This window comes from Prunus dulcis, chromosome 4, assembly GCF_902201215.1.
Source record: "Prunus dulcis chromosome 4, ALMONDv2, whole genome shotgun sequence".
Lineage (NCBI taxonomy): Eukaryota > Viridiplantae > Streptophyta > Magnoliopsida > Rosales > Rosaceae > Prunus > Prunus dulcis.
Genome location: NC_047653.1, coordinates 2,646,727 through 2,669,273, shown reverse-complemented (window position 1 = coordinate 2,669,273; position 22,547 = coordinate 2,646,727). Strand labels below are relative to the sequence as shown.

Below are 22,547 nucleotides of genomic sequence, written 5' to 3'. Positions count from 1 at the left end.
GCAACAAATTTCACATAATTCAATAAAAAGAAAAGTGAAAAGAAATATAAAGAAAAAGAAAAGGCTCTGGCTGCTTTGTCAAGCACAAACGTTGACAAAAGCATCTTCCTTTGTCTATTGCTTTGAGTGAGGAAGAGAGGGGTGTTGGTGGGTGAACCCCATTTTCCATTGAGGAAGGAGGTTGAGGAGAGAAGAAAAGGACAATGGCCCCCACCCTTTCTATCAATCAAGTGCTTTAATTCTGCAACTGCTATAACCAAACATTGAAGACTTACTTGCCACATGCAAACTTCAATCACCAAATGGAATGCCACATGAAAGCTTGATGTGAAATTTGGATCTTGCTCCTCTTGCCTCTTGGATGCCTTGAGATGAGACTACTATATGTTTTGTTTATCTTTTTAAAAAGTCTCACTTTGTTGGTTGTTTTGTTTGGGTAAGTTAACCACTCACTGAGATTGTTGAAAATCTCACCAAGGCTTAAACTTGGTTTTAAAATGTAGAGTGGAGTTACCACAGTGGTTGTGGCCCTCCCTGCTTGACACTCAAGATCGAAATCCTATAGTGATTTTTTTCTTTCCAATGTAACCAAAAAAAAACAAACTTGGTTCAAGATAATTAGAAGGAAAAAAACAACTTACGTAATGTGAGATTTATAAGTTAACCTAAAGGGCTGCTTTTTCAAAGGTTTTTTTTTTTTTTTTTACTGCTTTAAGACTAAGCTCTTTTTCAGAGGAAGGTGCTAACACGCTTTTGCTTTCCAAAATCAACTTCAATGATAGCATGTACCTGTTGTTTCTTCCCTTGCTTTGGCTTTCATGATGCAACTAGAAGTAATGCTTTGAGTCTTTTGTGGGAGGACAGGAGCTAGTGGCGCATGTAGGCATCGAAGCTTCTTTAACCTTCCTCTCTTTTCCTTTAAAAATGACCTTCAGAAAAATTAAATGCGACAGAAGTTGGGAAATGTAACAAAATCTAACCAACAGGAAATTTCATTATCAGCTTTATTATTTCTCTCCTCTGTTGACAAATTTCATAATTTAGTAGTGGACCAACCCAGTAGTTGGGATCATAGTGGCATCTACATATTAGCAGATGAGATTTTTGTGAAGTATCTATCTATTATTCACCAATTGGACCGCTATATCGAATGAGATTGGTATCGAGTATTTATCTATCTGTCCATCTACTAGGTTTTGGTTATGCAACTTAAATATTCCAACTAACAGAAGAAGACATTACTAATACTGGTTTAAATCGCAGGGAAGCAGTAAATGAGCTGAACCAGAACAAGGTTGAAGTTTGGCTTTCACTGCACTCATCAACAGCTGAGAACGCGTCAAGCACTCAACGGGACTGACGGTAGCACAACTCTAAAACATGACAGGGACTTAGAACATGAGTGTTTCAGTCTTGAGTACTCTTTTCTTTTTCAGTAGAGGTTAGATACGTATCTTAAATTTGACCGAGCAAAGAGGGCACATGCTGCGTGCACCATATGATATTATATATGCATGCCCCACCCACTCCACAATCCACGCATAATTAGACGGCCACGTCAATGTCCTGGTTCATCTTTGGCACCATGTAGTTAATTTCCAAATTATCCTTTGTGGTTGCTGCCTCTTTATTTTAATTTTTTTCCCCTCAACTTTAGGGAACACCATCAACACCCACAATTAAAGTTCCATATTCCTTGTTAATTCTGCTAGCTGGGTTTTATTCTAATTTATCTTATCATATTTTGATTTGCTTAGAAGAAAAGAAAAATCATGGGTCATCTAAGCTAAATGTTAAGCAAGTTCAGAATGAGCAGACTGGCTGGCTTTTAGTAGAGAAAAATGGCAGATAATTATGTTGTTTTCTTCCATGGAAAGCATGAAGTGCATCCATGGGGAAAAAGTAATGTGTATATACATATCTTTTTAAAAAAACAAAACAAAATAAACTAATTAACTGGAAAAAGGAAAAGAAAGGTACTCAATATTGTTGAAGTTCTGCCCCCACTGGGGACCACAAACCATCACCCATCCTCCAGCCCATTTGCACCTAATCAGTTGAAAATTTTGGGTGAGAAAAGAAAAAGGGTCCTCTATATAAAGAATGGACTACCACTAGCTCTCCCCCACTACATACACTCTGTTTACAGCAGCTGCCTCCCAACAAGTTCACTTGCCACTATGGCTTCTGCTGCAAAATTGTTCTCTTTCCTCTTCTTCCTTGCATCTCTCCTCTTCTCTCAACAAGCTCAAGCTAGAGAAAGCCAATTCTTTAGCAAAGTGGCCAATGTCAACAACAACAACAACTATGAGAAGGAGCCAGAGGCCCCCAAAACAGAAACCCCTGTGAAAAAACAAGAGCAAGAGCCAGCCTTCATTCCAGAGACCCAAAGTGGATATGGTCTCTATGGCCATGAGTCTGGCCAGCTGCCTCCCACCACCACAACCACTGGTGCACCCTACACCACCACAAACACAGGTGCACCCTACACCACCACCAATGGTGCACAATTCACCACCAACAACAACAATCTGCCATATACAGCTGAGTCAGAGAAAGAGCAGCAGCACACCAACAAGTACCCTGAGACCTACAGCACCCAATACCGCCCCAACAAGAACAACTTTAACTACAATGGCAATTTTGAGAGCAACCCAAGTGACACAAGGTTCACACAGAGCAGCTACACCACAACCACAACCCCAACCAATTACCAAAACACCCACAACAACTACAATGCTGAGAAGCAGGGCTTGAGTGATGCAAGGCTTACACAGAGCAGCTACACAACCCCAACCAATTACCAAAGCAACAACCACTACAATGCTGAGAAGCAGGGCATGAGTGACACAAGGTTTTTGGAGAATGGAAAGTACTACTATGACACTCAGAGCGAGAACAACTACAATCAGAACCAGTATGAAAATTCAAGGGTGGTGGATTCAAGACTCTGGTACAACAACAGGGGTAACTATGGCAACAACAATGTGAACCAGAACGAGGATCAGTTCCAAGAGAGTGAAGAAGAGTTCGTGCCATAAGCTGAGACTTGTTTTGATTAGTACCGCTTTGCTGTGTTTGATATATTTATCCTCAGATCATATATTCACGTGGGAGTTAAAAACACAAGAAAAATAGAATATTTTATGAAGGGTTTTTGTAATGTTTATTTAATTATGTATCTGTTGTCTCTGGTTTTTCATAAGTGCTTAATGTTCATGCTTTGAAAAAGCTGAAGTTTGTGGACTACTTGAGTTGAAACAAACAGTCAATAAAGTGTATATGATGGTAGCTTCTGCTTATAAGAGCATTTGTCTTATTTTAACTCTTTAATTTGCTAAGTTGGTTGGTCTTATTTCTGCAAAATAGTTCATATTTGTTCATTCAGGCTCGTTCATAACAAGGTCATCACCTACGCTCACCTAAGCCTTGAGCCCTAGGCTAGCTTCTAGCAGGCTCATAGTCATATTGTAAAAGACAAAGGAAGGAGACTGAGATCAATGTTGCTTTCAAGTTTTCAATATGGCCAGGCCAGGCGGCATGCACTGTATGCATTTTCCACAAGAGTAAATAGTTGGTAAAAAGCAAAACGTCATTCAACTTCAATTGCGGGGAAGCTGGGGTCTCCATCTTTTTGACCAATAACTTTTTCTTTTTTCCCTTCCTTGGATGGTTATACACAAAACTACAGCTATGTGGGTTTCCTTTGCGCCCATCTTATACTGTACATTGCACAAAAGAAAGTGGAGCAAAAAGAACAAAATCAACTTCCAGATTTGATATTTGATTGTCATGATCTGAGCTGCCAACGCGCATCAACCTTTAACCTCAAAATGTACCATTTCTATGTAGTTTGTGAAGCCAGAAGGTATATTAACTGTAGTTTTGTCGTCTCCAATTAATCCCAGTATGCTATGGAATTGAACTATCAAAGTTTGAGTAACAGAGTAACTCTGTTTTTTTTAACCATCCACCCAATCCATGTATATTATTAATAAGCATTTATATTATATAAACAACCAACTTAATTGGGACCAGATAGAGGGTAGAAGGGCCTCTAGGAGCAAAAGCTATCTTGCGATTTCCGCGTTAAGTTTGGTCCAGTTTTAAAGCTTCATTACCTATTCATTCAATAAAGAGCAAAGCTAGCTACAAATCAAGATATTTTTTAAGGACCTTTCTTGTTGAGAGAGACGATAATATACTAAACTCATATACAACACGGATGTTAGAATTTGAACTCAAAACCTTGCATCGAGAGCAATTACTCCAAACCACTACACTAGTGGGTCGTCCCCTGCCAAATCAAGACATTTTAAAACCTCACCAAAACTTTCTTTTCTTTCAATGCCGTTTCATCAGAAGTAAGCTGAGTGTGTTTTCTTGCCATCTTCCTCATCCATCCAAGTAATGCATTCACGTGCATTTATATTATGAACTAACTAACCCAGTTAATTGAGACCAGATATAGGGGCAACAGGTTCCCTAGCAGCAAAAGCTGTTCTTGAAAATTTGGTAGTCTTTATGAATATAGAGGCCCATTTCACCAAAAGGGCATACAATTGCAGTACTAGTACTCATGAGAGCATGTAGGACTAATAATCATCCCCACCCCATTAAAATTTTCAGTTTCATCATAGTGTCCTCCCACCGTCTCTATCTACCCTCAACTTATTTAGCATCTTACTGTAAAGTGACCTATAAATAAATAAAAATCTACTTACACACCAGCCTGCCTGCCTGATCAATCACAAGCAGTCAAGAAAGTGGAGGGCAAGTGTAGGTCTTAATCTTGAACTTCAATTTTGATTCCCTTCAGTGTAAAGTATGAACCCCACAATTAAGCCCAATGGACTTTTCTTTGTAATGGGCAATGGGTGGTTGCCCATAGCTTGTGGTTTAACATTTCTCAGAAATACCATTCTTAAAGCACAAGCCCGAAGAAATACTAAACAATCTGGAAGGGTTGTGCAGCCCATTATGTAACCCAATATAAACACTTTTGAGTTTGAACTTTGATAAGAAGAAAGAAAAGGTCAATGGGGTGTGCTGCGGTCAGTCACTTCCACCCGAGTAAGTGATTTTAGACCATTGATGCATGAGAGGCTAGCATTTCATCAACGATCAGAAATTACTTATGTGTGGTCCGTAATCAATTAATTTATAAAAATTCGATATACAGCCTTCAATGCATGCATCAGTAAAAACTGCGATAATGAGGTTCATTTTAATCAACGGTTTGCGATTGTGATTAGCATTTTCTTTATTGAAAAACTTGCCAAATTTGCAGGGCTTATAAATATATATATTTCCTTCATAAATTAATTCTTATTCGTGTGGGGATTTCTTTCCTATTTATAAATTAATAATTAGTGATTGCTTGTCCTATTTGTTTTATGGATATCTTTTCCTATTTTCGACCCCAATATATATATATATATATATATTTCCTTTATAAATTAATTCCTATTCGTATGAGGATTTCTTTCCTATTTATAAATTAATAATTAGTGCTTGCTTCCCTTTTTTTTTTTTTTTTTATAGATATCTTTTCCTATTTTCGACCCCAAATATATATATATATATATATATATATATATATGTTCCTATATATATAGTGATTAAAAGTAGGATAAGTAGCTATGCATGTTTCAAGACCCAAATCCTCTCTGCAAATTGCAATAGTCAGTCAAACTGCACACGGATCGATCGGCGCCATGATGAGACCTCGTGCTACCAAAAGGAGTTGGAGCAGTAGAATATCCCAATCCAAACCTATTGGAGAAGCCTCTGATCATTATCAGTCTCCATTAAAAGATGAAAAAGGTGAGCACCCGAAAAACCAATATCGAAAGAGTTAGCCATAACCATGAATATTAGTCTTGATGATCTCCCTGAGTTTGTTTTGCTAGAAATTCTTTCCCGACTCCCTCCTAAGTGTGCGGCTCCATGCATGTGTGTCTCCAAACGTTGGTTCAGTCTCATCCAAAGTGATAATAACCAAAACTCCACCATTGCACGTGCACGTGCACGTGCTATAATCATCTCGGATAGAAGGCGTACAACAAGAAGAAGTAAATTTCTTTCCACGTCATCATCGGAGCAACCTGATGAAGATGAACCATGTGAAAGGAAATTTTTTTCCATGTCATCGGAGCCTGATCATCAACCACATGAACATGAGTTGTCTCTGGGTTTCCTCCCTTGTTTCCAAACTGATATTGTTGATCCTTATAAAGGTGAGCCGGTTGTGATAGGAGCAGATAATGATTTAATTTTGTGTTGTGCAACCACGTATTATCAACGTGATTACTACATCTGCAATCCATACACCAAGCAATGGGATGCTCTCCCTCTCCCCCTCGACGTGGACCTCGACGTGGATCAGGAGGATGCCACAAGTGCGTAATGGTTGGATTCATATGCGATCCCTACTATCGAAAGCAAGCAGCAGACCTAGAAAGATCTAGTAGGAGTGTCAGTATTCAGCTTAATCATAATCTTTTTAATGTTGAGTATAGGTACAAGGTTGTGCGAATAAATGACGATAAATTGGACTTTCCGGGGGTTTCCAGCGAATTCTACCTGGAGATCTTCTCTTCTGAGACTGGTCAATGGACACAAGGACTTGTAAATAGCCCACACGGAGGTTTTGTTTTAGCAAATTGGCTCCCTACCCCGGGGTTGCTCACAATGGAAGCTTGTATTGGTGGAGTGATGTTGAGGGCTTTACTGTTGGGTTGGATCTCTACTCTCCTCGTGACCAGCTTGGTGATAGTATATATGTCTTTCGTTACATTGATAAGCCTGAAATCGAATCTGGAAGGTTTGACTTCCTAAGTGAGTGTGGAGGAGGAGGAGAAGGGTGTCTGCGGATGTGCGTCTTCTCCTCTACCAATTTAGATCATGATGATCCTGCTCACACTCTAGGTGCTGTGAGTGTTTGGGAGTTGAAAGACGATGGTCATGGTGTTTGGGATTGGGATTGGAAACGTCATGTTCGAGTCAAGGAGGCACCAAAAGGGTTTTGGTGCTAGCTTTTGATCCAAATAATGAGGATGTCTTGTATCTACAATTGTTTGGTCGCATTGTCATGTACAACATTGGTGCAAGAACGTCAAAGGAGACCACTTGGACCACTCAATTCACACCTTTCAGTTTAAGATGGGGAGGAAGATTCCCAGTCTTTCCTTTTGTGCTCCCATGGTGGCCGACGCCAATACATACCAGTCCTTCAAATCATCATCATGAAGCGGAAGCGCAGCAGCGTACACATACACATACACTAGTTTCATCAAAGAGGCCAAGGGAAAATGAACGAAAAGAGACTGCTGCTGCTGAAGCTTCTTCTTCTTCTAGGCGGCCGAAGAAATGGTCTAGAAGGTAATTCAATTTTTAGGCATGCATGAAACAGCTTTTTAGTTTATGGATTGCATTGCATTCGGAATCTGCAGCTTTACTTTATGCATTGCATTGCAAATATAGGCCGGAATTAATGGCTACCAACCTCAGTTTGATTGATGTAACGTTGTAATTCCTAGTTAATAAGGTTGACCTACAATTAAACTTAAGAGTCCACCTGCTTTAAAGGTCCACCAGAAGAAAATAAGCCCATGTTTGTAATGGGTTATGGGTAGTTGCCCACACGTTGTGGTTTAACATTTCTCAGAAATACCAAAATATGGCCCAATTTTCTTCAAGCATAAGCGCGAAGAAATACCAAACAATCTGGAGGTGGCAAACCCATTATAAAAAAGTTTGAACTTTGACAAGAAGAAAGAAAAGGTCAACGAGCTGTGCTACGGTGTGTCACTTCTGATCTTGTAAGTGATTTCAGATCATTGATGCATGCGGAGTTGGCATTTCCTCAGTAACAAAAAATTACTCACACAAAATCCCTAATCAATTTAGAGGTTTGCCATACAACCTTTCAATGCATGCATTAGTAAATGTACTATGTTATGTCTCACTATTAAGAGTGAGGTTCATTTTAATTAACGATTTGCGATTGTGATTAGCATTTTCTTTAATGAAAAAATGCCAAATTTGCCGGGCTTATAAGTATATTGGAAGTGTGCCGTGTGGGTTGGGATAACATATGAGAAAATGGACGGTGTCGGCATTCAAAATCCTAGGAGGGTGGAGGGGGTCTTGGCACTCGAGCTTTGGCTGGTGTTTGCCAGTTGCTAGCGACCAAAACAATAATTTTATGCGTGCAACTGTGTTGGGCACGTTTTGGAAAATTGATCCTGACCTTTTTGGTCCCTACCTGACCTACCCAACTAATCATTCCTTGCGACCATTCACTTTCAACCTTCACCTTCATTGTCTCATCTCAACTCAAGCTGCTTGCCAGCATCACTGGTGTCTTTAATCTCTCACCTGAAAATTTTCCTTCCTTTCCTCCCTTAGCCTCTCAGATGTGCCCACGCCATAACTTTTCTCTTTCTACTTTCTGTGCCGTGAGTTCTTGGTGAATAATGAATATGGGCACAGAAATTGCTCTCTGACTTGCATAGTTGCATGTCAGTGTCGACATGTGAAAAAGGTTAAATCGTTGGAACTTGGTTCAAATTGATTGATCAAAGATTCAAAGTTCCAATCTTTTTCCTTCTTCTTCCAATTGTTGATTCAAGTAATTAACTTGAAGTGTAATTCAAGGGCATGAAATGAATGACATATATATAGCAAAAAAGGGTATGAAGTGAATGAGTTTAGCAACCCAGAAACTGGACCCACTAAAAGTTTCAACCCCAAAGATCCATTTTTGGTATTGGTGGACAGTGCTTGTAGTAAAAGCGGAGGGGAAAAGCAGCTGCACTGCAGGCCAAGAAACACAGCTAAGCTAGCTTTGTCCGATTACAATTTACAGCTGCCTGCTTTAGTTTGCTGTTTTCACCTGTTATTAATGCGTTTTCAGTGATTTGATTTTAGAGCTTCCCAAGCTGCAATTTCTGAATACATGCACATATCATTATGCACATGATGAAATCAATGGCGTGCTCTTTTTGGATAAGAAAGAACTGAAACTCAAAATGTACTGTTAAACAGACAATATGTAAAGCAATTACATTACAGGCTTCGCAGCTTCATTGTGAAAACCCCATTTCAAGTACGAGCCTTGTCCCCCCCATCCCATACTATTCATGATTTGATCCAATATATATTATACACCACAAGGCTACAAATGCCAACCTGTTAGAAAGCTCTTGGAAATGTCAATGATACTGCATCAGAAATTCATGAATTTCACAACAGCACCATAAACACAAAATTGAATTCTACCTTGATCATGATTACTTATCTGCTTGCTGTTGTCACATCTACAGTGCAATTCCACGTTAAGGTTAAGATGTCATGATCATAATGTTGTTTCAAACTTAAGGATAATTAAGCAGCAAAAAGGAAACTGCAAAAAACAACCCTTTCTGTTCTGTTGTATAATCCATTTTACAATTGTAATTTCACATCAGGTCCAAGTGTACCTCAACAATCACAGTCAGCTCTTGAAAAGGCAGCAGAGATTGCTCAACAGCTTCAACCTCCTAATGTTTCCTAATAAATATATATTTTCTCATTTCTAAATGAACCCACCTAACCCTTTTGATTTCCACATGGTTTACAACATTCAACTTCAATTACTGCACGGCTGCACCAAGAACAGACTAAAAAGACCAGACATTTATGATGTTAAGCCTTTACTTAAATAGGTGGTTATGTGGCACAGATAAGATTTTTAATTAAGGAATTGAATTAGTGGTTAAACTGTTGACGTTTGTCTGAGCCATGGTAACTATCAAATGTTAATTAAAAACACAACAGGCTGAGGTTGTGTAAATTTGCAGTTATATCATCAATTGATTTGAACTAGACATCGAGATGGGACCCAAGCTCATTTAATCTCCTGATGTAATCTTTTTTAAGGAAGAATATAAACAACCCTTGTTTTCCCAATAACGTTTTCTCAGTGTGTGGACTTCCTGTGATAATCTTCTGCTTCTCTTTTCTTCTTTTACTCAGGCTGTTCACGCCATGGCCACGGAGGTAACATTTTCAGCCTTACATTTGGAACTCTTATAACTGAAGTACTTATAATTCTCTAGGATTTCTTAGTGTGTGTTTGTTGTTCCATTGTTTTCTGAATGATGGTCTGGTTTCTTCTCTGTTTCTGGGTTTTCAGTGTTTGAATAGGATTTTATAGGATTGATGAGAATTGAAACTTGCTTTGCCTCTGGCTCTGGTTATGGTCACGCTCATAGTTACCTCATTGTTACCTCAGTTTCACTGCCTCTTTTTAATTTTCAATGTTTAAAACAATTTCTTTTGTTTTGGCTTATGGGGTTCTTAAGAGAGCAGAAATGGAACATGCATGCTTGTAGTATCATTTTTTTGGTGTCATGGATGTGTGAGTATTCATCCTTCATCAATGACAAAATCCTTCATGATCACCTTTTGTCTCAGACAAAGGCTGCTTTGATTGTCACTTCAATATCAGGAAAAGGAGGAAGAAGAAAATTTATTGTGGAAGAAAAAAGTGTTCTTCTCTGGCTCTCAGCTTTTTAGGTCATGATTTAAGACTTTTAAGTTGCCACAAATCAATGGCTCCATGACTTAGAATGTTCTTTCTGAAACAAAATTGCGATTACATCTGTGTTCTTCTTCCTAACATGTAATTTGACAAAATTATTGGCTGTATGTTATATTGATACTAAGATTTCGTCTGGTTGGAATCTGCAAGATGATTAATTAGAAATTGTCAAAGAAACATAGTTTTTAGCAGGGTACCGATTCGAAGTTCAAAGTAGCGTGTTAGATGTAAAGTCATTTTTAGGAGAATAAAATATGCATCATTGTAATTCTCTCTGTGGAGAAATGAATTATATAGAAAGACTAGATGAGCATTTTTACAATCATTTCATTACAAATTGGTTGAGCTGCAGACAGAGTGAGCAGGTAGACCTAAACAAGGTCACTTTTACACTTAAATGTCAACGCCCTATGAATTAGCTTTAATATTTTTTAAACCAAGACCTGCATTTTCTGTTGTATTTTTTCCTATATATTGACTGAGCGCATATATGTTATAATATTAGTAAGATGTGATTGGCTAAAAACATTGATGAATTGAAGATTTTATGTGGTGATGTTTGAATTGGTAACTCCCCAGGATCATGAAACGCCCCATGGATGGCCCCTTGGGCTTGAGATCATGAACATGAGACTTAGAGTGGTGGAGAGCTTACCGGCTGCAGTTGTAGGACACCGTCCTTTGCACATACGCTCTGCTAGTTTCACCTCTTTTTCATCCTCCAACCTTGACACTGAGGTAATTTGAACTTTTAACTGACTTGATCTCAAGTGCTTGGTTGCCCACATTGCAAAATTGTTCCCTTCTTATGAAATATGGTATGCATTTGTTATAACTTTTATATAGTTCTGATGTATTGGTGTTGCTGCTATATATTCTGCAATCAACAGTCCACAGCATCCTTCTTCCAAGACCACAGCATGTCACTAGGCCGGCTAATAGGGTTTCGAACGGGGGATAGAGGACGCTTGTACTACCCAAATTCAATTTGCTTCGAAGAACATGACAGGAATTCCATTAAGGGTTCACATTCTGATGTCTCTACAAGGCATCAAGTAGACACGTCTCGACGAATTTGCATACCATTGATGCTTGGTGCTCTCGTAAAGATAAGCCGCAGTAAGAGTAAGAGCAAGAGCAAGTCAAAGAAGGCAGTGTTTGATGGCAAAGGCTAAACCACATCATCTACACTGCCACACAAGGGAAATAAAATTTTCACAACATTGTGTCTAATTTCTTCAGCCATTTTGTGTACTGAGAACTGAGTTGACATGTTGATTTAGATTATTGCATTTGTTTGTTTCATTAAAAAATTTACTCTAAAGCTCTAAGGACTTGATAAAAGTTTGGATGTGATAAAAATTCAAGAGGTCATTGATAGCTTGGTTCAGGACCCCAGGGTCCCCAGACAGTTCTCCACTGAGTGCTGTGGTATTTATTGGTTGCCTTCTTCAAATTGATTATGAAAAAGAAAGGAAAAGGATTGATAGCAATAAGAGCATCTTGTGTGCAAATTGACTAAGCAAGCACCATATTCCAAGAGATCTTAATATCATGTAGATCAAAAACAATATAGCCTTAACAAGTAACAAAGAACAAAATTAACATAAAGTTTCCCCATTTCTTCTAATAATTGTGATAGGTGGAGCAGATCAATTGGAATTTGGAAATAAGATTTCCTACTTATGTTTTGTATGTTTTTAATAATGATGTTGGTGTTGGAAAGGAGGGGAATCAAACATGAGATTTCGTTTGTCACCGTGAATACTTATGTTTTGTAACGATATTCATGTGAAATATATACATGGGTTTGAATATAAATACATGTAAACTATACTTAAAATTTATGAGTATTATGGTCAAATGAAAAAAATACTTGTAGTTGACTTACAAATAAATACAAACCGTTGGATCTTGACTAAACTAATCTAAATCCCCCAATCATAGCCGTCTATATAACTCCCAATCATCATATGCCACGTCCCTCATCCATTGGAGTAGACATACACACACGTACATGAGACCGCCACTCTAAAGTCCCAAAACCTTCAACAAGTCCTCGTCAAATCCTAAAACCCCAAAAACCACCCCTTCAGCCATGGCTTCCTTCGCCGCCAGGTCTGTCCTCCGCTCCACCGCGGCTCGAGCCACCGTCGGATCGAGGCTCGCTTCCGCCGCCAGACCCAAACCAGCCTCCTCGCCATTTCGCATCCCCAAACTAAACCAAAGCTCCACCTCTCCTCGCATTTTCAGGTAAAGCAAATGCACATCAAACCCTAAATCTTATTGCTATTTTTGTTTGTTCATATTCATTTTTTCATTTTCATTCACATGCGTGATATGTTGTGTTGGGCTTGTGAAGGTCGCCTGTGGAGTTGAGCTGCTGTGTGGAGACGATGCTTCCGTACCACACAGCCACAGCCTCTGCATTGCTCACTTCGATGCTCTCTGTCTCTCAGCGCTCCTACGGTTGGACCCCTGAAGGTATTTCCTCTTTTCCTTTTGAGTTATAGCTTCATGATTCGTGATGGCTATTTGCTGTTTTGAGTTATTTGTGGCATTGCAACTGGAAATTGCTTATCAGCTCATTTACTTGTGGTGGTGTTCAATTTATGTTCTTTGTGTGTACATTACAAGTTGTGATATCTGGGATGTTGGAGCCAATAGGCAAGCTAATTTGTGATAAGCAAGGCCAACTTTTGCATTGTAGTTTTTCTGTGAATTGGTCGACGATTGCTAGTTTATGGTCTGAGGTTTGAGCACTGTGGTTACTTTTAATTGCACAGTATTTTCTGTTTCATCCCTGAAGTGAAGTCGGGGGTCCTTTAGTGATTCATTTGCTATTATGTAGACTTTCTTCTTCTTCTTCTTTTTTTTCGGTTTGTTCTGAACCTAGTAATAGGAAGAAGTTAAATTTAGAAATCTATGCCCAGAAGAGAATGGTTAAGGAAATGATTGGCTCACATGGTTAAGAATAATTAACTGCATATATGATCTTCTTTGCTGAGGGAATATGATTGGCTACCATGGTCAGTTTCATGGTATCTAGGAAACCTCTATAAAAGATCTGTTTTTTGGCCAGTCCTTTATAAAAGATCTAAAAGCTAAGTTTGGGGTTCCAATGAGGGACCTCCCTAAATTAGAATTATTAGGAATAAAGATCCTTTAGCATTACTTTGAATCTATGTTTTAATTTGTTCAATTTCAGTTCTTTTCTTTTTTTGTACAAGGTGTAGTAAAAAGTGGACAACTTTACATGCAAAGGAAGTATAGTAATTTACCTACATTCCAGATGGCCTAATTGTTCTTTCTAAAAATTCTTCAATTTTCTTTTTTTTTTCTTTGTCTGAGGAGGGGGGTGATGTAAGATGATGATGGATGGAAGTGTGGCCATGACATTGAATCAGTGAGCCAATCTTTTTGCCTATTTTCTTCCAAAATCTCTTATTTTCTTTGGGTTATCCCATCTTTCTCTCTATCTATCCCCTGTCTTGCACAATGAAAGAATGCATATGCTTTTTCTTTTGTAGGGCAAGACAAGACTAGATGAGGATCAAGCATCAAATATGGAGTGACTTGGATTTGTTTTTGTTGTCGACTTTTGAAAGTGTTCATTGGACTGTTCTCTTCAGTAGAATAGATGAGAAGACCATCAGTCTACAATTATCTAGCAAAGTGTTGACTTTTATGTGTAAAATTGGGTTTTTCATTCATATAACAGTTGTATTCCTTTGCATAAATGTGCTTTTGTGCAATTCTTTCAACAATGGTGAATTGAATATCTGATGGTTTCTGCCGATATGAACATTGAAACTTTGAATGGAAATGCAAAAATTTAGTCAACATGAAAATTCTGGCGGAACTGCTTTTCTTTTTTCTTTGTTATTTGTGTCACCATAGTCATACAAGGATAGTTACAATAATAATAATAATAATAATCCTGATTTGTTGTATTCACTCAGATTGCAATGATGATGTATGATGAATATCAGAGGGTTCGAGCAAAGTTTTATGTACTTGCGCCCTAAGACAAGGTGGTTAAATACAGCTTTTTGGTAGGGTTAATAGATGATTCTTTTTATATAGCTGGACAAGGTGGTGAAAAAAATTAATGTAGTTCTTGATGCAGAAAGGAACTAAAATTATGTCTGGGTGCTTCCTAATGGTCTTTTGGTTTAAAACAATTTGAATCTGTTTGTAGTGTGATGATAATGACAATTACAATGATGATCATGGTTCCTCATAAATTAGTTTAAGGATTGCACTCGTGCACATCTTGTTTCACTTTCAACTAATGACTTCATTCTATTTTCATCTCTGGAGGAAACACTCAATGTTTCTAATCTAGTTTCTTCCTCAGCAAAGATTTGTCTTTAGTGTTGAACCTTCTTTATTTGGATAGAGGATATGGTAGTCTAGTACTTGCACTTCATGTTCATAGAATAATTTGGGAAATGCCAAGAAAGCTGTTATAACTTGATTGAATGAGCAGAAAAGTTAACAAGTGTAGGCATATGATTCTGATGTTGCTAATAACTTGTCCCTTTTTGTATCAAGTTTCTTAGGCAATAGTTGCACAGTTGCACTAGATTCTTATACTTGCTGAAATCAGTTTTAAGGATGATAATAACTTTGCCGCAAATTTCATTCTAACTCGTATCCGTGACTCCGGACCTAGAAGATAAAATGTTATAGTTCCCTTTCTGCCACCCGCTTCCAAATCCCTCGTAAGCTTCTTCTTCTTCTTTTGACTGTGGGTTTTTCTTTGTTTAGGGCTGTGATGATTCCTCATTAGCAGACTTCAGACTTTGGCTTGGAGACTTTCCATGTTTCGATTCTGTTTACCTTGCTTATAAAGTTTCAGTTGTGAACGTTGTTGTTATGTACTTAGAAACTGATGTCTAAATTGACTCATGCTTTTGTCTCATTATACATTACGTTTTCATCTGAACTGCAAATTATGGTTAAAATGGTTCCAAATTTCTCAGTCTTCATAAAAAGTTTACTTTTTGTTCTTTTATTGTAGATGGATGATTATTATCTGTTGGGATGCGGTGCATTGATCGTAGTTTTCATTGGATTTCAATCGACTTTTTAGGACTTTGCTTGAGGCATGCTTCATCATAGTTGGCTGTGATAATTCACAGAAATGTTTTTGGTTCTACAATCATTTTGAGGAAGTAGATGTCATGATGATTTATATTGTTTTTATATAATTTTCCAATTTCTAAATCCTGTTCATGATGAGGTTGAGGTTGAACTTATTGATCCAAGCTATGGATCATCTTCCCTTCTCCTCAATTCTCATGATTCTGATCCTACTAAGTAAATATATCTTTTACTTAATTATTTATTTAATTTTTATATGAAAGAAGTAAATACATCTACTTGGAAACAGGCCGATGAGAAATTTGACTTTATGAACAGCCAAATTGCTCTTCTTCCATGAGCCACGAGGCTTTAAAGATGGCCTGAATGCCGGTTGAAAGCAGTTTGACTAGAACTAAATGCAGTCAAGGCTAAGACTTGGAACACTCACAAATCGAAGCATTTTGTTTGATTCTTGAATCCAAAGAGGGAAAGATCCATCATCATTCACAAAACAAACAAACAAGATGAATGCTATAGCCTATAGGATATAATTCTACATCTCATTTGTCTTCTCGTCAGTCAATTAGTACCTATTCAGACACAGAAAAATCCCTAAGCAGTTTATATCATTGGCATCTTACACTTAAAAATATATATATATATATATATATAAATTCATTGCTGAGACTCGATACTCGAAAAGGAAAAATAAACAAAAGCGAAGTTATATATATTTATTTATTGAAAAGTTATATGTATAGGGTTTGATGTCGAATAATTCTTTTTTGTTCGTCTCATTGGTGGTTTATTATTATTGTCAGCTTCCATTCACGTTCCATCCAAGGAAGAAAAGAAACATGGAAGTTATAAATATATGGTCGAAACTCGAAATGGAAAATTATAATAATAATAATAATAATTTTGGAGAGAAAAGCGGTAGCTTTTTATTGAGGAAAATATGGGTAACTAATACAAAAACAAAGTGTCTTTATATCAATGAGCTCGATCGTCAATCTAACCGGATAACTTTATCCGTTCAACTGTAAGTGGGAGTAGGAATCTTATCTCTAATAGAGTGTGCTCCGATCCCTCTCAAAACATGTCCGTAAAAACTACATGTTACAATCCTTAAATAAAAAATCACAAATAAAATATGGAGGTTTCTCAAACTAAGTGATGAAGGCACTAATATTAAGAGCAGAACAAGACAATGCGGTGAGGCGAATGTGGGCAAAATTTCCTCAGTGATCTAAGTCCACAAAATTAAAAACTTAACAACAAAACAAAACAAAAACAGAACACAAATTTAAACCACCAATAAAATAACCAACATATCTTTTCACATTTGCTTTATGTCAACTCCGATACTCAGTGCTGACCACAAATCCTAGCATTAAACCTTTTTTAGGGTCTGGAATCCTACAATTAAACCTGAAAAACAGAATTTAACGAAAAATTAATTAATGAAATGAATCCTATCCTATATAATATGTCGTCAATCATTTTATTCTTCTCTTACCGCCTTAATTATCCTTATCGTTATTTCTGATGCTTCCTCCTCAGCGTCCTCATAGTCACACTCATATTTAAGAAAAAGTCAAATTTCTCCGAAATTTTATTTATTTATGCTTCATTCCACAATCTGAATATTTTATATTTTACATTTCTATTTCTATTTCTATTTATACATGTCAAATAATCCAGCTTCCTCCTCAAATATCTCTCGGTCTCTCTTCTCTCTTCATTTTTTAAGAATCAACTTCCATAATATTTCAGAGAAAACAGAAACTGAAAATTAAGCCACGCAAATATAAACACCGACTTTGGAGGATAAAGATTGATTTTCTAATTTTGTTGATTTTTTTTTTTTGGGTGAAAATTAATTTGTTGAGAAATCAATCAATCAGAGAGAGAGCTTGACGCCTGAGCGAATCGGATCGAATCGTATCTTTCTTCTTCTTCGATGGACTCTGAGTTCTGGACCTCCCGCCTCGCCGCCGCCAAGCGCCAGTACACGTTGCAGCACCATCACCAGAGCTCCCACTTGGGTCCGTACGCTCTCTTGCTCTGTTTTTTTTTGTTCATTTCTCATTTCATCAATTATTGAATCTGATATATCATTTCTCCTTTTTCTTATTCTGTAAAAAAAAAAATTTATTAGATCGGTTAAGCATCGATGATTTCGAGGTTGAAGACGAGGTCCGACCCGACTTCCCGTGCCCGTATTGTTACGAAGACTTCGACATCGCGTCCTTGTGCTCACACCTCGAAGACGAGCATTCGTGCGAATCTAAAGTCACCGTATGTGCTTATTTATCTCTTTTTCTTTTTTTATATGCATAATATTTGTTACATAAATAAAGTTGTTAATTTGGTTACTGGAAGAAGAAGAAGCTACGATCTTTGTTTTTGGTGTTGGTCAAATGTTATTGCCTAATCTGGAAATCTGCGATTGACTTTTTGATTTTATCAAAGGCGTATAACTATAACTGCTATCTTGTCTTTGCTTTCTTCTTTTGAGCATGCAGTCCTGTATTGGTTTAAAAACAAAATCGTAGTTTTTTCCTCTTATAGAAAGAAAGAGGAAAGAGACGGGTAGGAATGCGCCCAAGTATCTTTCTTTTTTCCTGAAATATTTGAAATGGTTCATATGTTAGTGAAATGATTTAATTTTGTTGTTTTTTCCCTTTGGTTTTTTGGATAAGGAAGGGAGGAATTAATACAAAGGAATTTCCAGGAATTGCCCATATGATGCATGTTTAAGCAAAGGATAGATTTAGATGGTTAATGTGTGACATAATGATGATTTATTTGATAGAAAACGTGTAAGAGGGCTTAAGTAGTTGATTATTTTCATACACAAAACCTCAACACAAGCTGGGAAATGTCTCTTGGCATTTTCTAGAATGATTGATCTTTGACCCATTTAATGAATTTCTATGATGACTTGGAATATGACTCTTCATCATTGTATCTTCTGTTCTGTATATAGAACACTTCCAATTCTCACCCTTCCTCTTTCATGTTATGTCTGCTTATATAGAACGCCTCCAATTCTCACCCTTCTGTTCAACTCTAAGCCACATTAAGCTTCTTTTTTATTTGAGCGATGAAATGGTGTGGTTGGTACTTCTATTCTTTTGGTTTTTTTCTTCTGTACTTCCACCATTATCCTTGCAATGATAAAACTTTGTAGTAACTAAACAAAAAGTAATCAACTTTCCTTCATTTTGTGCTAGGTACTTTTACCCTTTATTTCTGATTAATATTTCATGCAAAAAAATTACTCTCTTTTGTAGGTTTGTCCCATTTGCTCTGTTAAAGTTGCACGGGACATGTTAAGTCATATCACACTGCAACATGGACATTTGTTCAAGATATCCTTTAAATTGGAATTTTATCAAATTGGATTCCTGATACTGTATCCGTGAACAAAGTTTGATTGTTCTCTTTTGTAGTTTCCTTAACCGAATATCACTTGCAGAGACGTCGCAGGTTACGTAGAGTTGCTATTCCTAACAGTCAGGCACTGTCCCTCCTTGGCCGGGATCTTCGTGAGGCTCATCTTCAGGTGCTTCTAGGGAGTGGTGGATATCGATCAGACAATGCTAATGTGTCTAATGCCGCTACCGATCCATTCCTGTCATCACTTATTTTGAATTTCCCTGCATCAGGAGCAGATGAAATTTCAAAATCTGTGGTAACCACTGCTGAGGACATTTCTGCAAAGAATGTGGCGCCGGCACATATTTGGAAATCAAGGTACTGTTTCGTATTAGAAACTGTGCTTTCATTGATTTTTTCAGCCCTTTCTTTAGCCTATTAATTGTTCAATTATATGCATCACATAATTGTCACCATCACACAATATTTTGAATGGTGGTTATTACCTTGTTACCTCATTCCCGTGTATAGAGGAAGTACTCGTTTCAACTTATCTCTCTTTACTTTCTAAAATTTCTTGTGCATGTTCTTGGTGCATCAAAAGTATGTGGTAGATAAAATCATCAATCTTGGTCATACAGAATGGAGTATACACTGACAAACTTTTGTTTGGATCGGTGTGGTCAGACCTCTCCAAGGTATAAGTATTAGTAGCCAAGGTGGTGCCAAGTCAATGCTTGAATTGGTGTCAATTTATTTTCCTAGACAATACTTAGTTTTTATTAAGCATCCAGTATTTCCTAGACCGTAGAACTAATAATCTGACACCAAAACAAAGTACTGTTAATGTTGAAGAAGCTGATGCCCCTCTTTAAGGTTAATACATGCCCAAGCGCCTGTAAAGCTGTTCTTTGAATCTGAAATATGGCTCTCTGTCTGTCTCTCTCTTTCTCCGTCTCTCTCCGTCTATCTCTCTTTTGCAGTTTTGATCCGTCATTGAGTTATGAAGAGAGGGCGAAAAGGATTCGACAAGCTACTGGAAGAGCTGGTTTTATGCAAGATCTGTTTCTCTCGACACTGTTAGGTGACTAATGGAGACAGTAAGTTTGTTTCTATAAAAATAAAAATGAGTTATTCAAAATCTTATGATGGCGGTTCTTGTTGGGTGGGATTCTAATGGTTTTACCTTCTAAAACAACCCAATACAATACCTGCCTCATATGAGTATTTCAGCAGCAGCAGTATGAGTGCTTGATTAAAATAACCTGTCTTTTATTAAGCACCTTTCCTTCAGATTCAGAATGTAATGCAGTCTGAAGAAACATTGATTTCTTTAGTCAATGGAGAACCTTAATTTTATGATAGTTAGCTTGTACATGATAAACAAACGGGTGAACGTGTAAGTTTCCAGCATAGCAAAAGTCGCAATTGGTTCCAGTTGAAGCAGATTAATTGAATTCTGATAATTAAAGGAAACTTTTTTAATTTGAAAACAGAATGTTGTTTCTGCATGGACTAAGTTGTTGAATTTATTTACTTAAATTGAAATTAAAGAGGACCCCCAAAAAAAAATTATTAATATTGAAGAACCATTGTTATTTATTCCTATGGAAGTCATCTTGTCTAAACGACCAAATTGAAAGATTTAGACTACAATCGTTTCGTTTGTGCAAATCGATCAAAATCATTAAGCATTGAAGCATTCGAGTCGCCTTCCATTTGCACCCTCTCACATTCCTTTACACAAGTGCAATAACATTGTTGCAATGATCGTATGACGTAAAAATTAAACGGTTTAGATCGTAAGATGATATTGTGGAGTGGTTCGATTAGGGCTTGAAAAAAAAAATGTACGCATGAGTGGCCAATGGCAATGTCCCATGGACGATTAATATCCCGATTGAATTAATTAAGGCTTTAAGTAGAGTTCTTCTCCACATACTTGCCATGTTTAATACCTGTCATATGATTTTATCAATCTAAGTAGTATGAAATGAGTAGATGACTTGAAATAATCTGAGTACTATGAAATGAGTAGATGATATGGTTCATATTTCATGCACGTGGAATATATTGTTAATAAGATAAATAAAATAACAATCAATGATATATCATACGGCACTCCATTATGTTCTTATTGGGCAGTTGACTGTTTGGTTGGTTCTTTTAAATTAAAAAATAAAAACAAAAAACAAGAAATTAAGGGTTTATTTGGTATTCAACTTGTATTCAATTTTTTAAACTTAAAAACAAAATTTGAGTCCAAAACAAAGAAAACCTGTTTGGTAGTCCTATTTTTTAAAACTCAAATTCAAGAACAACAAAAAACACCTAATTATTAAAAATAAAAAATATATGTTTTTTCAGTTTTTTTCTAACAACCCACAAGTTCTCAAATTTTTATGATTTGAAAACAGTTTTCAAGTTGATATATATACTGTCTCTGTCGGTGTATTAAGTCCAATAGATAATGGACAATACTGGTAAAGGATAGAGAAGAAGAAGATCCATATATAGATGATGGTGGTGCTATTTGTGTTGGGGTGCACGGGAGTTGTGGTGTTCCTTCACGGCGCCAGTTTCTTCTTCCACCTCCTTACCCGTCACCTTGCTCTTCGATCTCTCAGGTAATCAAATAACTAATCATCTCTCTCTCTCTCTGTTTGATCTAGCTAGTCATCTGAGACTCATTTCCCATATCTTCGGAATTATCTCTCTCTCTCTCTCTCTGCCTCAGTGAATATAATTGTTAATCTCCTAACTTTAAAACTGTATGAATTGTTTTGTTTGGTTTCATCAGTTTTCTGGGATTTGGGTGGTAGATAAGCAAACAAAAGTATAAGAGCTCAGAGATGATAGACTGGTCGCCGCCCCGCATGTTGTCTTGTTTATGAAGTATAGGAGGACACCCCAATATTTCCAAGCAGTGGTTAATTATCTTTTAGTTTAGTTTAATTAGCAGATGATGATATGATCATCTTGTAATTAATGCCAAATATGATAATAAAGCTCAAGAAAGGTAAAGCCTTTTCTTTGAGGGCTAGCTTTTGAGCTAAACCATCTTGTCAATTTTGATATCCTTCTAGGCTAATGCGAGTTGCAACACACACTAACACAGGTTGCTTCCAATTTTAATATAACATGTGTTGTCAAATTTGTAATTTGCACCTTAATCAAGTGTCAACAGGATATATATACATAAATGGTCGTTTTCGCCCAACCCTCCCGAAGAAATTAAAACTTTGTTAATCCAAACCCACATGTTTGAAAAACACTGGAAGCAATTTCATCAAGGACCAAAAGCATTGACTAATTGTTAGCAAGCTAACCAAGATATCAGGCTTCGAGAAACCTCTCCATGAAATCCATTAAAAAGAAGAGTTATTTGAGCCAACAGGGTCTAGTTCAGTTTATACCAAAAAAAAAAAAAAACTTAATTTATAGACCAACGTTCTCAAATTTGAACCCATAAATTACAATGAAC

The 22,547-nt window shown here is 37.1% G+C and overlaps 4 protein-coding genes and 1 long non-coding RNA gene across 11 annotated transcripts; all 5 read left to right on the top strand.

Moving 5' to 3' along the window:
- Window positions 1-2,115: 2,115 nt before the first annotated feature.
- On the top strand, window positions 2,116-3,325 carry LOC117624606 (protein E6). The gene has a single exon (XM_034355956.1). The coding sequence runs from the start codon at window positions 2,181-2,183 to the stop codon at window positions 3,039-3,041; it is 861 nt and encodes a 286-aa protein (XP_034211847.1). The 5' UTR covers window positions 2,116-2,180; the 3' UTR covers window positions 3,042-3,325.
- Window positions 3,326-9,941: 6,616 nt separating this feature from the next.
- On the top strand, window positions 9,942-11,999 carry LOC117625770. The gene is made up of 3 exons (XM_034357316.1): window positions 9,942-10,044; window positions 11,168-11,326; window positions 11,479-11,999. Exons 1-3 carry the CDS (start codon window positions 10,033-10,035, stop codon window positions 11,761-11,763), a joined length of 456 nt encoding a protein of 151 aa, XP_034213207.1. The 5' UTR covers window positions 9,942-10,032; the 3' UTR covers window positions 11,764-11,999.
- Window positions 12,000-12,586: 587 nt separating this feature from the next.
- Window positions 12,587-15,934, top strand: LOC117626649 (protein NUCLEAR FUSION DEFECTIVE 6, chloroplastic/mitochondrial). 6 transcript variants are annotated; one of them, XR_004585601.1, is made up of 4 exons: window positions 12,587-12,841; window positions 12,951-13,072; window positions 14,551-14,622; window positions 15,362-15,570. XR_004585601.1 is itself a non-coding variant. In XM_034358433.1 (4 exons), exons 1-3 carry the CDS (start codon window positions 12,687-12,689, stop codon window positions 13,948-13,950), a joined length of 285 nt encoding a protein of 94 aa, XP_034214324.1. In that variant the 5' UTR covers window positions 12,619-12,686; the 3' UTR covers window positions 13,951-13,994; window positions 14,119-14,450. The 6 variants fall into 6 exon arrangements, 4 of the variants coding, with proteins under 4 accessions (XP_034214325.1, XP_034214323.1, XP_034214324.1 ...); XR_004585602.1 differs by lacking the exon at window positions 15,362-15,570 and adding an exon at window positions 15,615-15,934 and having other exon boundaries at window positions 12,619-12,841; XM_034358433.1 differs by lacking the exons at window positions 14,551-14,622; window positions 15,362-15,570 and adding exons at window positions 13,943-13,994; window positions 14,119-14,450 and having other exon boundaries at window positions 12,619-12,841.
- A 1,262-nt stretch (window positions 15,935-17,196) lies between these two features.
- Window positions 17,197-20,427, top strand: LOC117626697 (protein DEHYDRATION-INDUCED 19-like). 2 transcript variants are annotated; one of them, XM_034358507.1, is made up of 5 exons: window positions 17,197-17,727; window positions 17,841-17,980; window positions 18,979-19,056; window positions 19,158-19,441; window positions 20,047-20,427. In XM_034358507.1, the coding sequence occupies exons 1-5, from the start codon at window positions 17,643-17,645 to the stop codon at window positions 20,153-20,155; spliced, it is 696 nt and encodes a 231-aa protein (XP_034214398.1). In that variant the 5' UTR covers window positions 17,197-17,642; the 3' UTR covers window positions 20,156-20,427. The 2 variants fall into 2 exon arrangements, with proteins under 2 accessions (XP_034214398.1, XP_034214399.1); XM_034358508.1 differs by lacking the exon at window positions 18,979-19,056 and having other exon boundaries at window positions 19,164-19,441.
- A 1,092-nt stretch (window positions 20,428-21,519) lies between these two features.
- On the top strand, window positions 21,520-22,120 carry LOC117623839. Its single transcript, XR_004585234.1, has 2 exons — window positions 21,520-21,690; window positions 21,864-22,120. It is a non-coding gene; the product is annotated as an uncharacterized LOC117623839 (long non-coding RNA).
- The last annotated feature ends 427 nt before the right edge of the window (window positions 22,121-22,547 follow it).

Coding starts and splice junctions, on each gene's coding strand:
- LOC117624606 (XM_034355956.1), top strand. CDS start 2,181: ATGGCTTCTGCTGCAAAATTGTTCTCTTTCCTCTTCTTCCTTGCATCT.
- LOC117625770 (XM_034357316.1), top strand. Junction 11,327..11,478: donor CCTCCAACCTTGACACTGAG/GTAATTTGAACT, acceptor TGCAATCAACAG/TCCACAGCATCCTTCTTCCA.
- LOC117626649 (XM_034358432.1), top strand. CDS start 12,687: ATGGCTTCCTTCGCCGCCAGGTCTGTCCTCCGCTCCACCGCGGCTCGA. Junction 12,842..12,950: donor ACCTCTCCTCGCATTTTCAG/GTAAAGCAAATG, acceptor GGGCTTGTGAAG/GTCGCCTGTGGAGTTGAGCT. Junction 13,073..14,118: donor CTACGGTTGGACCCCTGAAG/GTATTTCCTCTT, acceptor TTTCTTTTGTAG/GGCAAGACAAGACTAGATGA.
- LOC117626697 (XM_034358507.1), top strand. CDS start 17,643: ATGGACTCTGAGTTCTGGACCTCCCGCCTCGCCGCCGCCAAGCGCCAG. Junction 19,057..19,157: donor AACATGGACATTTGTTCAAG/ATATCCTTTAAA, acceptor ACCGAATATCAC/TTGCAGAGACGTCGCAGGTT. Junction 19,442..20,046: donor GCACATATTTGGAAATCAAG/GTACTGTTTCGT, acceptor TCTCTTTTGCAG/TTTTGATCCGTCATTGAGTT.